This window comes from Oreochromis aureus, linkage group 9 (genome assembly GCF_013358895.1).
Source record: "Oreochromis aureus strain Israel breed Guangdong linkage group 9, ZZ_aureus, whole genome shotgun sequence".
Classification (NCBI taxonomy): Eukaryota; Metazoa; Chordata; class Actinopteri; order Cichliformes; family Cichlidae; genus Oreochromis; species Oreochromis aureus.
Window position 1 is genome coordinate 37235147 of NC_052950.1, and position 17046 is coordinate 37252192.

At 38.6% G+C, this 17046-nt stretch overlaps 1 protein-coding gene across 1 annotated transcript in view; it reads right to left on the reverse strand.

Moving 5' to 3' along the window:
* The window catches only part of LOC116323494 (sodium channel protein type 4 subunit alpha-like), a 245376-nt gene that overhangs the window by 149064 nt on the left and 79266 nt on the right, over nucleotides 1–17046 (reverse strand). Inside the window, exons 7-8 of the mRNA XM_039617215.1 lie at nucleotides 9145–9236; nucleotides 3807–4049 (exon numbers count right to left, since the gene is read on the reverse strand). Coding sequence (XP_039473149.1) covers nucleotides 3807–4049; nucleotides 9145–9236 — 335 coding nt within the window. The remainder of the gene's footprint in view (nucleotides 1–3806; nucleotides 4050–9144; nucleotides 9237–17046) is intronic.

Genomic DNA, 17046 nt, shown 5'->3' on the forward strand with positions numbered 1-17046 from the left:
TCCCCTCGTCACTGAGCCTTGACAGGGATAAAAAGAAGAAGGGGGCGTCTGCCAAAGAAATAACCTATTATTATTTTTCTTTTTAACCTTTTTTAACCTTTTTTTTTCTTCCAAATGAAATTTGGCTTGATGACTCATTGCTCTCCAAAACACTTATGAAAGTAAACTTTCTTTGCGATCTCAGCGTTTCCAGTTCAACAAAAGTGCCAGACCTCTGACATAAATTAGACACAGACTCATTACAAAACTAGATATCATATATACGTTTTGGACAAGCCGTGAAAAACATGTGGGTCAGCCTATGCGCTTGATTGCAATTACTCCATTTGTTGTGAAAGCCATGAATGTGTTCTCCGATTAAGGGAAATCTTTGCATTATTCTCTCATTTCTGCCCATTTGATGAATTTTAACAAAATTGATTAAATCCAAATTAAAAAACAAACAAGAATCTTTGTGATAAAAAAGGCTTTACACTAATTAATTGATGCCAGGAGTTAATGAGACTAAAACACCTACAACGTCCACACCGTGAGGCTGGAGCTGCTGATGATAGAAGGACGGTGTAAGCAGACTTATTAGTGTGGATGCACTAGTCAGCAGGCCTGAGAATAAGTGAAATACACAGGATCTTCAGATGTCAATTTTAACACCACATGGAGATGTTACCTGATCCTGTATGAAGCTCTCGCTGATCAGCAGTGAAATAGATCTTACATGATGCCAGCTGAAATGAATTTATTGAAGCACCGGGTACGTCTGCTGCCGTCAGACGGCTCTGACCAGACAGAACAAACAAAGCTTGATGGGAAATATTTAGCACCGAGACCATCCGCCATTGATCTCCCACCAAGGGCTGTTTTCAGATCAGCTGAACGTGCTGAGCTTTAACGCCGCCGCCTCGGCTCTCGGGTTTCACGGCAGCTTTTAGAGGTCGATATGGGAGCCTGTAGGGGACATTTGTTTGACGTGATGGATGGCAAAGCAGACTGGAAATGAATAAATAGGCAGCACATTAGAGATAGGCAGCACCGTCCTGACAAACAGGCTAAAAGTTGACTTGATTTTGCCCTTTATGCTGGCTCATGTAGAAGACAATAAAAGGAAATGTAATTAATGCATTGCATTAAAAAAGGTTTGCATCTTTAACGAAAGCCTAGAGCATTTAGATAAGGCCTCACTGGCTGGCATGTCTGTCCTTTGTTTTTTATGTGCACATTAAACTCTGTGTATGAAAGCAGGAGCCACACCCAGATCCCCTTTTTAACTGTGAGTAATTTATATAATTTTTTTAATTGTATAAATGACATTTTATTAGTACAGATGTCAGCACTGTGCCTGCTGATCTAAAAAAATGTAAAATGTATCTGCTGAGGAAGAACTGAGTCTAAAACGAAAGAAATGAGACAGATGTTTGATTTCTAACGAAAAATGATGAATTTGAAATCATTAAATCTGGTTTAAAAAGTTTCTGTTAAGCTTAAAGTAAAGCACACCATGTGCCAGTTAGTTATACACCTAGTTTGGTTTACTTGGATTAAAGTTATTAATGCATCAACAGTGCATTAATTACACAGACCTTTATTACACTGATACACGTGTAATTTTGGCCACACAGAGCAGCAAAGACAGCGTGCAGCTCAGGTTAAGTGTTTCCTAACTTCAGACCTCAGCTTGTCTCTGCGTGGGTTTTGTGGCTGCGTGTGATGTATGGAAGTCCACATAATGTATGTTGTGACATGGCTGGCACACGCCTTCACCGTGTGTGTACAGTGCCCAATCAGACGGGCTGAACACACCCCTGATGGTCTGTGTGTGTCTTCACTGACGTCAGTTGTGACCACAGCGCCAACATGACATTGTCCAGTCCCGTTAAGAAACAGCAGTCGCCACAGCAGCATGACACACGCTTACACCACCCCTCTCTCCAGAACATACTACAAGCAGGTGACCGTCTCATCTTCCAGCCAACAAGTGATTTTGGTGTTTGCAATGTCCTTTTATATATTTATTTATTGCATTTTTTTACAGTAAACCACAGTTACCAGGATTTAAAACTCTCGAGCCCCCCGTGGTGTCCCCAGCAGGCCACAGAAATGTTTATCTATTTATATGCAAATGGTACAGAGCCCCCGTGGTGACATGGAAAAAATGTTATTGCATGGCAGCAAGTTAATAAAGCAGGAATGTAAAAATCTCACCACAAGATGAAGAATTTGTGGTGTGTAGAGGACACTGGGTGAGCTGTGGGGCTATCATGTACAGAGCATAGAGAAATTTGATTTCTTCTCAATTCATTTAAAACTTGAGACAAATTCTAATGTTTCTAAATGAGGTCCACCAGCTCAGAGACGGGCTGCTCCTGTGCTTCCCACACTTCCTGAGGTGCACTGGACATTTTCTGCACAGTAGAGTAGACGGTATAGACTGCAGACGTAGCTTCTGGATTTAAGAAGTGAAACTAACTACTGCTACCAGGTGACAATACCTGTTTTTCCAAAAAGTTGAGTTTATGGTCTCAGTTATTCATTTTGGATCATACTGAATAAAATATTAAGAGAGGAGGTTTAGCCAAGCGATGTTGTCAATCAATAGTCCTGAGCCAATGACCATGTGGTTTCAACAGTCACTCCTAGATATTTATATCTGGGCTCAAAACACCAAGATGGTGAGTTGAAATTGGACTGCACTCACCAGTGGGTAACATCATGGTAGCTTTATCCATCTTGCACTTTTGAAACATTGTTCTAGCTCTAACAAAGTTAGATTACTGGAACAAAAAGAGCCCACCCTGACCGAGCTGAAGCAGCACTGCATTCCTCAGTCATACACACTGATCTTCAAAGATGGAGATGACATCTCCATTTTCACTCACAGGGAAGCCAAAAGTACTGATACGTTCAAATCATTTAACACAGAAAACCTTTCTGACCATAGGGTTCATAGACCCTCAATGAGGTAATATTCCTTAATATAAGCAAAACTTGGTTGGGATGTAGTACTGGTAACTCTAACATCTGCTTAGTGTTTAGTTAACAAGCATATAAAGCGCACAGGCATATAAAAAGTGAAACAAATGCAAAGTAACATACGGCATATATTAATTAACAAATTTAGAAAATACAACAAAAGGTAAACTGGATTGTATTTAGTATGACATCATAGATAAAAATATACCAATGCTGTTTCCCAAGTAAAACACTTGGAATGTATAGATGCCTGCTAAAACTAATCAAGGCTTCCAACAGTATATTACAATTTACAGGCAGAAACAGAAACAGCTTTAACCGGTTTCAGAATAAAAAGAAAAATGCCACAAGCTATAAAGAGTTAAAGGCTCGTGGTCTGATCGGTTGACCACAAAGGGAAGCTGGATGCAGTCATCCAAATACGTTATTTAAAACCCAAACCCAATATGCATAATTAAGACACAATCCAAGGGAGACCAAGGGACAGCCAGACACAGAGTTCCTTCAATCTTTCACAACAGATATCCATCAAATTCTTTCTAAAGAAACTTTTTCAGTCTCATCTAAAGCTCCAAGACACCATGTCCACACAAGCTCTGATCAACAAGAGGTTTTAGCTCAAACCCAAAGGTTGGGGTGATACTTTAACAGACTCCAGCAGGTCAGGAGTTGGTTTCATGTCACGTTTTACCTCCTAGTATCGATTTCTTCAGTAATGACACAAGAGATGAACTTTCTATTTTCTAACTAATTGTACCAGTGCAACAAATTGAAGTAAACATCTTTAAATATGTGAAAAACAATCAAGCATCTTGTTCGTTCACTTATTAAATGCTCACCTTCGTCTTCAGTGAAGTCTTTGATTGAGGCCCAGGTCTTGTTGTTGCAGTAGAAGGAGGTGTTGGCTGGCAAGGTGTCATTGAAGCAGTGTGCCGTGCTCCGCACACACTTCTGCCGCAAATTTCCCATGAAGAGCTGCAGGCCAATGAGTGCAAAGACACTGAGGCAGAAGACCGTGAGGATCATCACATCAGCGAGCTTCTTCACCGACTGGATTAAAGCCCCAACGATGGTCTTCAGTCCTGAGGGACCGCCGCGGGCGCAGGGATGCAGAAAGGGTTAATATCTGGATAAGTCCTTGAGAACTGGTGTAACTGGTCTATGAATGGCAGGTATGTTGACACCTGCTAACTTGATGGCAACCAGCTTAAATAACATGATCAAAGCAGTATGCCTTCAAATATTTAACTTCAACCTCTCAGAGGTCCAAGTACCTCTAAGGTATGATTCTATAGGAGATGGCTCTTTGAAAATTGCAAAGACCAGATTTTCTCCAAAGGTTACAGTTCCTTATTCTCAATTGTGATTTGGAATGCAAAGGTTGTTTTGTTTTTGTTTTTATGCATAGGCAAGGTACAAAAGTAAAACTAAATGACAGCCATCTTTATGCATGAAGGTGGAAAAAAACAAATAAATTAACTCAAAGCATAAAAAATGCAAATATTCCATTCCTGATAGGTGAAAACCTGACAAAATTCCTTCAGATGACAATAATTTAAAATATTTTGTAAAAGTTTTAGTCAATCACTGTTAGATTTTGGGGGAAACAGTCAGGTTTTCACCCATGAGCAGCTGATGAAGAAAAGTCACTGTAGGCTAATAATCACCATCAAAATACAGCAAAACAGACCACAAACTCCCCCATCTAATACTACGATAACAACACTAACACACACATGAACACATGGTAAAAACAGCAGGAACAAAAACACACTCAGAACACAAAGGGTGCAGACAAGTCGACTGTTATCAGCCAAGTCTTACCAAAGAAACGGCCAGTGTCTTATAGATTTTTTAAATCACCTCTTAGCACTTTTTTGACTTAGTTCTTTCATTAGAAACAGACAATTACCAGCTCAAATAGGTTTTCTATTACTTTTTCATATTCAAAGATTTGGTCTCACAGAATAGCTTTTGTTTGTTAACCTGGACGTGTCTGTAAACTAATGAAAAGTGAGATTAGATAAAGCTAAGCTGCAGTTCTGACATGCTGTCATGGTGCTATTACTTTACTAAAGTTATAACATGTGATTAAACACTGTTATAACATAGCCACTAACATGGCACGAGAATGTTTTCATCACATGTTAACAATGCGGTTAGCGCTGCATGCTAACATGCACAGTGGAAACATACAGAGGCTAGCCAGCAGGACATCTGAATAACCGACTGCACAGTTTGCATATTGATTTGTGTCTTTGTGGAAGGAAACTGGTGTCTCCTGAAGTGTGCTGGGAATGTTTAAGTGACTTAGATGTCTGCTAAGTGCATTAGCAAAGAGTGTTACTATGTTCCCCGACATTTTATGTGTCATGGCTACTCATTTGAAGCTTTTTGTGTGTAATTTTAGACTAAAGAAAGTAAAAAGTGCAAGTCTCTAACACATAAAACAACTCATTGTCTTATTAATACGGTGTTTCCTAATATCAGAGTGCTGGTTTTTCCTTCACAGGCTGACACAAAAACAGCAGAACAGGTTAGATGAGATTATGTCAGCTGTATCTGGCAAGCATAAACTCCATAAGCAACTTGATCAAAAAATGGGTAGCCATTTTTTGGATAGTCAGCGTTTTCACTAAAAAGATATTATATTCCATATTTACTGGAATAGCGTAAAAAGCTTAATTAGCAGGTTGTTTTCCACTGCAGAAACCAGCAGGTGAACAAATATGTTCTTTAGAGTGGGTACTTGCGAACACCCCTGGAAAAACAGTTGGATGGGTCTCAATGCTGATTGGTCGAACTCAAAGGGTACACCTGCCCTCTCAATGACCTTTTTAAGCAGCAATCTTCTCTCAAAGAATGTGCTTGCACAAGCACCACAACAATAGATTGTGGTGCTTGTAAATGTAACTCAATGTTTCTTGGTGGAGTCTGTGAGAGTGACATTATAGAAGTGGTGAGCAAATTCAAGAGTAAAAAATCCATGGATTGTGACGACCTTGACATGTCGCTAATTAAAGAAGTTCTTTATAGTGTCCTTCAGCTGTTAACATATATTTGTAACAAATGATTTCAAACTGGAATTTTTCCAAATAAAATGAAAATTGCCAAAGTGATCCCACTATATAAAACTGGTGATAAACAGATTGTGTCAAATTATACACCAGTATCTTTACTGCCTCAATTTTTGAAGATTCTTGAAAAACTATTTGCAAACAAACTAGATTCTTTTATTGATAAATATAATTTATTGAATGATCATCAGTATGGGTTCAGAAGAAATCTTTCAACATCTCTAGCTGTGATGGAATTTATTGAAAATATTGCAACGGCTGTGGATGAAAAACAGTTTGGAATAGGTGTGTTCACTGATTTACGTAAAGCCTTCGATACGATAGATCATTCTTTACTTTTACAGAAGTGTGAAAGGTATGGTTTAAGAGGTGTTGTACAATCTTGGTTAAATAGTTATTTGAATAATAGGTTCCAATATGTGAGTATTAATAACATGAAATCTAAACTTAGAAAAGTAACTTGTGGAGTTCCGCAAGGATCTGTTTTGGGACCTAAGTTATTTTTACTTTATATAAATGATATTTGTACAGTCAGAAATACTTTAAAATATGTGATGTTTGCTGATGATACAAACTTATTTTGCTGTGGAAAGGACATAAAGAAATTACTAAAAACAGTGGAAACAGAACTCATGAAGTTAAATAGATGGTTTGTATTTAATAAACTATCATTGAATGAAAGTAAAACAAAATTTATGTTATTTGGAGGTTGTAAAAGTAATATTAAAGTAAAACTGAATTTAAATAATGTTGAAATTGAAAGAGTATATGAGACAAAATTTTTAGGAGTAATTATTGATGATAAACTTTGTTGGAAGCCCCACATAGAACATGTGAAACGGAAATTATCCAAGTCTATTTCTATTCTTTATAAAACAAGAGATTTTTTGAATAAGAACTGCCTTTATTTATTGTATACTTCCCTTTGTTTGCCTTATATGACCTATTGTGCATAAATTTGGGAGAACACATACAAAACATATTTGGATTCAATTTTTAAATTGCAAATAAGAGCTATTAGAATAATAAATAAAGTTGGATATAGGGAGTCCACCAACCAGTTTTTTGTAGGATCATCTATGTTAAATTCATGGACATTATATATTCTAAAACTTTAGAAATAATATATCGAGTGATGAAAAATAAGTTTCCAATTTGTATTTTAAGTATGTTTAAACTAAGAGATGGAAAATATGATTTGAGGGGGTCTTATAAGTTTGAAATACCTAAAGTGAGAACCAATGTTAAGTATAGATGTGTGTCAGTTTTGGGAGTGAAATTATGGACTGGACTTAATGATGAACTGAAGACGTGTTTTTCTTTGACATTTTCAGGAAGAATTTAAAAATTTGTATCATTCAAGGTTACGGAAATTTGGTTTGATGAATAACTTCGTGTTGAATTAATTTCTTGATTTATCATTGATTTCTGTTATAGAACTTATTTATCAATGCTATTTATTTTCTTGGTTAAGGATTTGATTATTCCTATGGGGTAAAGGATAGCATAATTATAAGCCCCAAGGCTTCAGCCTATTCCTTTTTCAGTTACTGTATGATTGAGTCATTTTATGTAAAATGATCATCTGTGTTGTTGTTGTTGACCGAAATAAATTTCCCTTCACTTCACTTGAATAGTGGCATTCAGTTTCAGAGATCCATAGTTATAGCAACAACTTATGGCAAATTTGCCTGGGCTCATGCAAAACCAAACCAAAGGTATAAAAATAAAACCATTGTATTTTATTCCAAACTGTCATTTTTGGTGGGTTTTTTTTGGTGAACTTAAACCTAACCAAGACATTTCAATATACAATCCTAACTTTGCATATTTTAATGATAATTAGTAATCACTAAAACGTCTGTCAGATTCTTGACTTCAACTTGGATCTCTGATATCAAGAGAGAAAAAACTCACTCGACCACCAACCCCTCCAGCTTCTTTCTTTTTTGTGTCCTTTAAAAGTGTAATTTTGTGTACAGGAACAAATTTGTAGGTTTGAGGCTGAACAGACAAATGTCTTTGTCCAAGAAAACAAATACCGCCCCCCCCAGGAAATTTTATGCCCACAATACCCCATCAAGTAGTGAGTCTAGTGAATTTTCCACAGCAAAGGCAACAGAAGGGGTGAAGGGACCCACCAGGTGGTCAGTTCTGAATCTGTTTGTCCCACTTTGTGTGTTATTCAAATTTCTGCAGTGGAAAAAGAATTACTTACACTCTATCCTCCTTGTCACAGGATCAGAATATTATCCCAGTCGCTCACATGATGGCATATCTTCTGTTTTAGTTTATTAACTTATGTGCATGTAGGATTATTATCCTACATTTATTGCAGAATTTAGCACTGACATGATGTTACTGAGCAAGCATTTGGTGCACTTCTACGAGGTACAATCATAAAGTTTTGCAACTTTATGAAAAAAAATGAACATTCAAAAATCACGACTGATTTAAATTAGACCTTTAACCTTTTTCAGGTAGTCCCTTAGTGTGACCTTGGACCACTCCCAGCATGTCTACTGCTATTTTTAGACCATTTGGTGGTAACACTGATCCCTAGCCTACAATTTGAATTGGTTTATGGGAAGAGGACAAAGTTTCAGTGAGCTGTGGTGTTCTGGGGAATGCTAATTGGGATAACAGCTGGTGGAGGTCCAGAGATGCACAAGGATATGGCCTTGAAGGGACGCTTAACCAAATTTAAATCAGGTATGTTTTTTTGAGTCTTGTAAAAGTTGGTGATCACACCTTGTAGACGATAGTTGTGTTTTCTAAAGCTAAGTATGAATTTATGTTGATTTGTATAGTGAAGCATTAAATATTGGAAGTCCTTTCCCATGTGCCATTACTTGACTCATGGCCAAGAGCTGTTTCTGTTTGCTAAGCCTCTGTTTTCCACTCACAACCAATTACCATAAAAACCTTGGTGCTTCCTCCTGCATACTACCTCTGTTTACTTTGTTAAAGTGGTTGTTATGAAGTAGAGAGCCATCAGTAGGTAGTATGCAGGGTGAGATTTCAAACACAGCCACTTAGTGCTTCCAGCAGATTGGGAGGAGTGCATTTCGTATTCACTCCCCTGCATTCGCGGTCTCACCTGGGATGACAGAGATGGTTTTGAGCGCTCGCAGCACCCTGAACGTCCTTAAGGCTGACACATTACCCAGGTCCACAAACTCAGTCACATATCTGCAACAAGCCGAGAGACAAAAGCACAAAAACAGACACACACAGAAGGGTATGACCACACTGAACAGCAAGCCAGCACAGAGGGATAGAAAGGTGGAGATACAGCAAGAGACAGAGAGAAATACAGTAGAGACAGGCCAGGTCGAATGGCAACACTGGAGGGTCAAGCCAGAGACTCGACTGTTAAGAAGGGGAAATCAGATATTTAAAGCTTTGGATGTGGATATAAACCGGAGAAAAGGCAACTCAGTCACGCACTTTAATATTTTCATGCCTGTACGTTTTTTTCACATAGAATGTTCGGGTATTCTCATAATAAACTTTAACTGATAAATAGTTACATTTTAAATGTGAGAGTGGTGTTTTCAAGATCGTATACCAGAACCAAAACAAATGCCTTTGGGTTGCTTTTGTCTAACTTAATCCTGTAAATGTTCAGTTCTGTGCCAGAAAAAGACAGAAATCCAGCAAAAAGGACATGTTTTTAAGAGTTCATCATGAAAAATGCTTTTGTTTGTGTTTGGCTCTGGAATGGACACTGAATTAACCAGTTTAGTGCATCAATACTTCTAAAAAAGTTCCATAAAAAATAATCTTTAAAAATTATGGATAAAATTAGTATTTAATTATTATCCAATTAGTTTGACACTATCTCTCTTATAAACCCATGGAGGGTTAAAGAGATAATAAATACACCCAGATTTTTTTTTTAGCAAATATCCCAACTTGAAGGCATTTTGTTGCCGTCGATTCTCCTGTTAACAACCTTTAGACATATCTGACTTTTCCTTCTTTACTGTTTCTTTAATGCAGATTAGGTGATTGCACCCGTGGTCCCCGACTGGGCAAGGAATGGGAAGTGGGTGGGGTCTGGAGCTGCAAGACACGGCAGACATGGGACGAACAAGAGAGGACGTTCACAACGCGATTACGATCGTTTCCTAGTTTGTTTGTTTTTTGTCTCTTGTCGCCCCCTGGTGGTGGTGGTGAGCCCTTACCTGGGATGACTGAGATAGTTTTCAGGGCTCTCAGCACTCTAAAGGTTCTCAGCGCCTGCAGGTTCCCTACTTTGATAAACTCTGTTAACAGCCTGTAGGGGGCAGTGTGATGGTTGTCAACAAACAACAAAGGAAGAGAAACACAACAAAGTCTGAAAATACTGCCGTGATTTTAAACCACCCAAAATTGACCTATTTGGAATATGTGAGCCCTATACACTCTAATGCAATCAAGGTGTACCGTTAACACCTGTAAAGGAAAAGTTTCAGAAAGGATTTAAAGAAAGTCAAGTATACAGCAAGTTTACATTTTGGTTATAAATTTGCTAAACATCACATTATTCTGTGTTTAACTGTTACCTTTTTTACTGTTTAATAATCATAAGTCAATCCTAAATGATCCACACTACATCCAAATAATTGCGAAAACCTGTTATTATTATCTATTGAGCTTACCTGCTCCTTAAAAAACAAAACATATTACCTACATTTTAAGCTAAGATTCAGCTCAGAATTATAGCTTGAAAGATCAGATTTTCATTGATCAACATTTTCTAGCAGTTGCAAAACCCCCCCAAAACAATTATGCAACTGAGGCAACTAGTTCAACATATCAGTGCAAGCTAAAACTGGCTACAGTTAGCCCTGACTACATTTTAGGTTTCTTGAAATTGATGCAGCCATATGAAAAAGTTTTTTCTGGGACTCTATGCAGACCGGTGGAAAATCAAGTACACCACCGAATTATTCAGAAGCTTGTAGAACCACCTTTAGCAGTTGATGTTAAGTAATTGTTTCCAGTATGACTTTATCAGTTTATCAAATGGTGGAGGAATTCTGACCCAGTCTTCTTCACAACACTGATTTGCTCATTGAGGTTTGTGGCCACTACGTTAACCTTTGATGATCTGTCTGAGCATTTAAGCCAGGTTGAGGTCTGGACTTTGATTGTGTCATTGCACCACCTTGATTATTTTCTTTTTCAACCATTCTGTTGTAGATGCCGTGCTTGGAACCAGGGACCAGTTTTAGTCAAGCCTTAGGCATCAAATAGACGGCTTCACATTTGAGTCTAGAATGCTTTGGTATACAGAACACAATGACTGCAATGACTCCAAATCATCACGCCTCCACTACCGTGCTTTAGAGTTGGTGTTTGTCCGAAGATGCTGTATTTGGTTTTCTCCAAATGAAGTGCTGTCTATTATAGCTTAACATCTTCACTTTGGTCTATCCAAAGGAGATTATTCAAAAGATTTTTGGTTTGTTCAAATCCAGCTTTGCAAAACTTTGTGGTCAGGTTGTGTTAAAATACACCTGAACACTCCAGACCAGGAAGCTGCCAAACTTTGCAGTGTTTTTGATTATCAGCACCTGCTAAACTGCTAGTCATGGAGGCGATTTTCCAAAAGTGTTGGTGATATAGACGGATAACAGAAGACAATCCTGGATAACAAAAAAGGAATTTCAGGCATCTCAGCAACAGTGTTTCCTTTCGTTTTTATACCTATTAAAACTCATCAATACAATCAAGCTGCAGTCTAGACAAAGTAAACTTAGAATAAAAGTACTTTTTATTCTTACATTAACATCCACAGTATGAATCTCTTAGGGGGAAAAACCTACTAAAATCTGCTCTTGCACTCGATATAAAGCAAAGAACCTAAAAAAAAGTATATAACAAGAGACATAAGCCACACCCAAGCTGTGAATGCCCTCTTTAGATCGAGTCAGACGAAGCCCTGAGAGCCAAAAGGCGCCAGGCAACAGCGGCCATTTTGGGCCCCCAGTTAGATCAAGACATTTGATATCCAGCTGCTAACGGCCCTCCATTACGGCTCATATTTCACTGGATTTGACTGTCAGGCTGATTGAATTACCAAGGAAGCGTAGGGAGGTGTGGCAGTCTGAACACGCTGTTTAGATGCAAGAAGTCACGACCAGCTGATGGAAGCAGTGGCAGCAGAGACACTTCACAATGGAGGGCTCAAAGAACCAGTTCAGACCTCGTGTGAATGTACCTCATTGGTTGTTTTATTGTTGTTGTTTGTTGTTTTCTTACTGTATCTTTTTAATAATGTAATCATGAGAATATGAAATTAGATTAAATCCCTTCTTGCCCTGTTTAAAGTGAGAAAAATGATGTATGGGTAACACTGCATCCCTGTTTCTTTATGCACTGCATATTTGCATCTGAAGACCAAAATACAAAGCAGCTTTTAAAAAAAAAAAAAAAAAAAGCTAGTAATAAATACTGGTAAATAAGCCTCAAATTCTCAGATTATTTAGCAGTTATTATGTGGACCATAAAAACCTTCAGTTCCCTTCATTTTCAAACAGATGTTTATTTAAATAGGAACTCCTGCATCAGAAACGTTACTCTCCTCTTTTCTCTAGTATCACAAGTTTGGACAAAGTTCATTTTTACTGATCATATTTATGATTTTTAAAGTACTGACTGTAGTCCAGGTCTGTCATTTAAAGCCTTTATCTATTTGTCTTTTCTCTAAATCCTCATCAACCAGCAAAGTTTTCAACCTTTTGTCTTTGCTGCAGAATTTCTTCTTCTCCCAGTGTGAATATCATTTTATACCTCTAGAATTTGCATCATTAAATCTGAGCGCCCTCCATCTGTTTTGTGCTATAAAAGAAGAATATTCTGCTTTAAATCTCACTCAGTTTCCACTGAAGAATAAAGGAGATCATGTGACGGTGCTTGTTCAGCTCCATTAGTGCTTCGTTTCTTTACAGTAGTAATTTCAAATGTGTTTTAATTAAATCGTGGATGATTTAGTGTGATAAATGGATCAATACGACGTATCAAACGTTGCAGCTTTAATGCTGTGGAAATGACTGTGGCGTCTGCTGCTGCTGCCGGTGTGGTGATGGCAGCCATTAACATGTCATTACTCCAGCAATATCAGTAACACAGGGGTGTGTGTGCGTGTGAGGATGGGTGTGTGTGAAATGATCTTGGTTACTATGGGAATCCTGACTCGGTGGGAGGGGTCAAAAGCATCAATCAAAAAGTGTGTGTGTGTGTGTGTGTGTTTACTGACCATCACGCTGGTTTTAATAAAGCTCTGGAGCATAAGGGTGATGTGTCAGCGGCGGAGTGCTTGTGTGTGTGTTCATTGAGACATTTTGTGTGTGTTTGTATTGACATATGCACTTAACATGTTCTTCACTCTCAGTGTGTGTGTGTGTGTGTGTGTGTGTGTGTGTGTGTGTGTGTGTGTCTCATGTATGAAGAGGTGACTTATGTGTTCCTGTCCTGCTAAAGATCCATCTGACTGCAGGACGTCCCTCAGTGTGTGTGTGATGAATGAGATATGGAGAGATGGAGGAAGGTGGAGTAAGGAAACTGTTGTCTTATTTTACTCGTTTTCATTTCTTCTGTGTGAGCTCTCACTGTTGTTTAGCTCCCACTCCGGCGCTGGCTCTTCATGCCAATCACGACTGAATGTTTCACAACTCCAACTATAATTTTTTTCTCTTAATTTTATAGTTGATGCACTGAGAGTTACTGAAATTGCAACTCTTCCAATAACTCTAGAACTGTCTTCAAAATGTATGATTATACACTTAAATGTTCACGTGGTTCTGCTCTGGAATGCCAAAGACTTCACTTTCCTTACATGGTCGAATCAGTGAATGTAATCCAGACAACAGCTCCGTTTTCTTAAACCCTCTGACTCGCTAAACGCAGACAGGAATTTGGATCATCTTTGTATTTAATGGGGAGTTTCTCCTTTAAGTGAGGCCATTTTTCCCTCTGGGGGATTTCACGGGAGATCGTCAGGGTTGTACTATGTGACTCGGCGTCCCATCATCTGAGGGCACCTTCATGAAATGTTTCAATTTACTGAGTGTGCACGGCAGGGGTGACGGAGCTTCATTACACCGCGCAGTAACCCATGAGCCGAGCCTCAGGGTCATCTATTGATCCGATTGCTTCATTCTGACGGTTCATCTACCAGCCGGCGACCCTCGCTGCAGGCCTACTGCTCCTCGACTCTCTGATTGATCACCACCTCATAACAAAGCAAACCAAACTGCAGCGATTTTCCATCAGTCAGTCAATTACCGATGTGGATGGGTCACGCTCTTTTTCTTTGTGAAACAAAGCGGCAGGCCGTCGCTCGTAGAGGGGGCGTCACCGACATTGTTAAGGAATAAGAGGCTCAGAGCTTTGGAGTCTTTTTCTTGACTTGAATTGATGGTTTGACAGTCAATTATGTGCTGAGGGGGTTTGAGAAGCCTCGTGCTTTTTAAACCTGTAATTTGGGAAATGCAAGGGTGTCACTGAGGAAACCACTTCACTGTTTTTGTTCCATGAAAACACAGTAAAATGGCTTTATTCACTAAAAGTAGCATCCAGCCAATAAAATATTCACTCATCCTGCTTTAGCCCTGCTGTCTCTTTTGTTGGCAACATTTCTTTTGTGCTTTTTATTGTTTCTTTCTGTTGATGTTTATTTGAATGATTTTAATTTGTATTTCCTCAATTTAAAAGAAGTATTCAGTCAATATTGCTGAAGGTATTTATGTCACCTCAGTTAATGTGATGTTTTTCCTAAAAAACTATTTTTAGTATACATGACAAATGTGTTTTAGAAAGAGAAGGGTGTTCTCAAGTTAAGTTAAAAAAATCAATAACCTGCACAACAAAACAAGATTTTAAACATAGTCATTAAAAACAAAATCCTATACTAGCAAGAGCAGGCAGTCTTAAGAAATTCTCCTTTGTGGTGTGTATGTGAGTGCAACGCATTCCATGAAATAAAATGAAAAAGACCTGCAGAACACAAGCGCGAAGACTATAAAGAGAGCAAAATTAATTTGGTTGTTCCAACTCTCATTCTCCAAATCTCTCTAATTAAATGCCCGAGTGATGAACGCTCATTTGTATCCACAAAAAGTGCAGCCAATATCCCTCCAGCACCCACGACTCTGTCCTTTAGCAAAAGAAAACAGATGAAGTCCAGAGTCAGAGATAATGGCTTCACAAAACATTTCATCAGAGGTTGGATTGGTCAGGTGACGATGACCTTGGTGTGAAAAGAAATCTCAAGGTTGTTTAGAAAAGCATCAAAAAGCAAAAGGAAAATCAAGGAAGACGAATCTTTTGTCTCTAATGAGCTGCTGATAAGCAGCCCTCAGGAGAGGGTGAAAGAAAAATCACTGATTCTTTGACTCCAGTGAATCTGTCACTGAAAAACATGAGTTTAAAGTCCACTTACAGAGCTGTGTTGGAAAAAAAGAGGCTCACAGTGAATCTTTAAAGTATTAGGAGCGCTCATTGGATAGTGGATAGTGTAGTGGTAAGACTATGCATCTTTGGAGCACGAGTCACAAGTTTGATTCCCACCCAGTATCCAGTAAGGGTCCTGGCTAGACCCTCCATGCTAAAAACCAAGGCCTGGAATGGCGCGGCTATGTCCGCAGCTCGGACACAAACATTTCACTACATGTTGTACTCTGTATAATTGTGTATGTGACAAATAGAGGTTGTTCGTTTGTTTAAAATCGAATGAAAATGTATTGAAAAGTTAGCTAAAAAGCATATTGTGTACAGGCTGAGCTTGTTCCCGCCCTTAAAAATGGCTCCACCACTTTTCCAGTCACCCCACCTCTGCAGTAGTATGTGGGGAACGGTGAAAGTAGATGCTTTAGCCAAGTGAAAGTCCAGCTTTCAAAATGTTACACAACTATATAGTTATAAAGTATAATTAAGATTTCAAAAGTAAGCCCTTTGTAGGGAAATTGTCCCATTTCAGGATGTCATGCTATTCCTCCATGTATGTTTGTCTGCTCGTCAGTACGATTACACCCAAACCTCAAAGCTGAGCTTCGTGAAGCTTGGAGAAGAAGCCGATATGTTTGGTGCAGAAGGAGGTGCAGGTTTTACTCTGAGAGAGAGGAAACCACGTCTCCAAGGCTACATTCAGTAAAACGATACAGGCTGTATGTGTATGATCGTCATCATAAGAAGTTTCAGTTTATTAGTCGTGGAAACATTCTGGCTGTAGAAGCTGATTTAGCAGTGAAAGGTATATTATGCTGAGGAACTTAGCAGAGGCGAGCGCAAGAATCAGTAAATAAGTGTAATGTACTGTGTCATTTATTACCAGTGAAGACGAAGCTCAAGAAGCAGCGATAGTTGTCACTGGTCAGGCTTATGCTTATTAACGGTGTAGAGTTTGAACAGGCAGCACAAAGTCAGACTTTCTCCTTACTCTGCAAATGTGTCTTCTGCTTAGCTTTGGAAACTGAACATATATCTGTAAGTTCATGTGAGACACGCCTTTATTCTTTAATTCTACAGCATTAATCCGCTCAGAACAACAACTGAGTCACGTCATCCACGCCGCTCTGCAACTCTGAGCCTCTCTTCAAAAATGGAAAATGCTGTCTGATTAACTCTGGTCATTTCTGCAGATTTATTTATTTTTTTATTCCATTAAAAGCATGAAATAGCAGAATCACTACAATTTCCTGGTAATCTTTTATTGTTTGAGTTTTAAAATGTGTACCCAACAAGGCCATGTTTTATCAGCCCACCGCCTCAATCTGCTTGTTTTATATCCAAGCAGTTTTCTTCTGTTTTCATCTTTTTTTCTTGGTTTGTGAAAATGAACTTGCTAAAATGTTCATGTGTAAGAGAAGCGTTTTTCTAAAAACACAAGCTGAACTTCATCTGTGATGCTGCCGTTACTCAAACTCCAACTTTCATGTAAGAACTGAGGTTTAGACTTTGGTGGTGCCACACTTTGAACGGCAGGTGGATGAGTGGTGTTCTGCTATTTCAT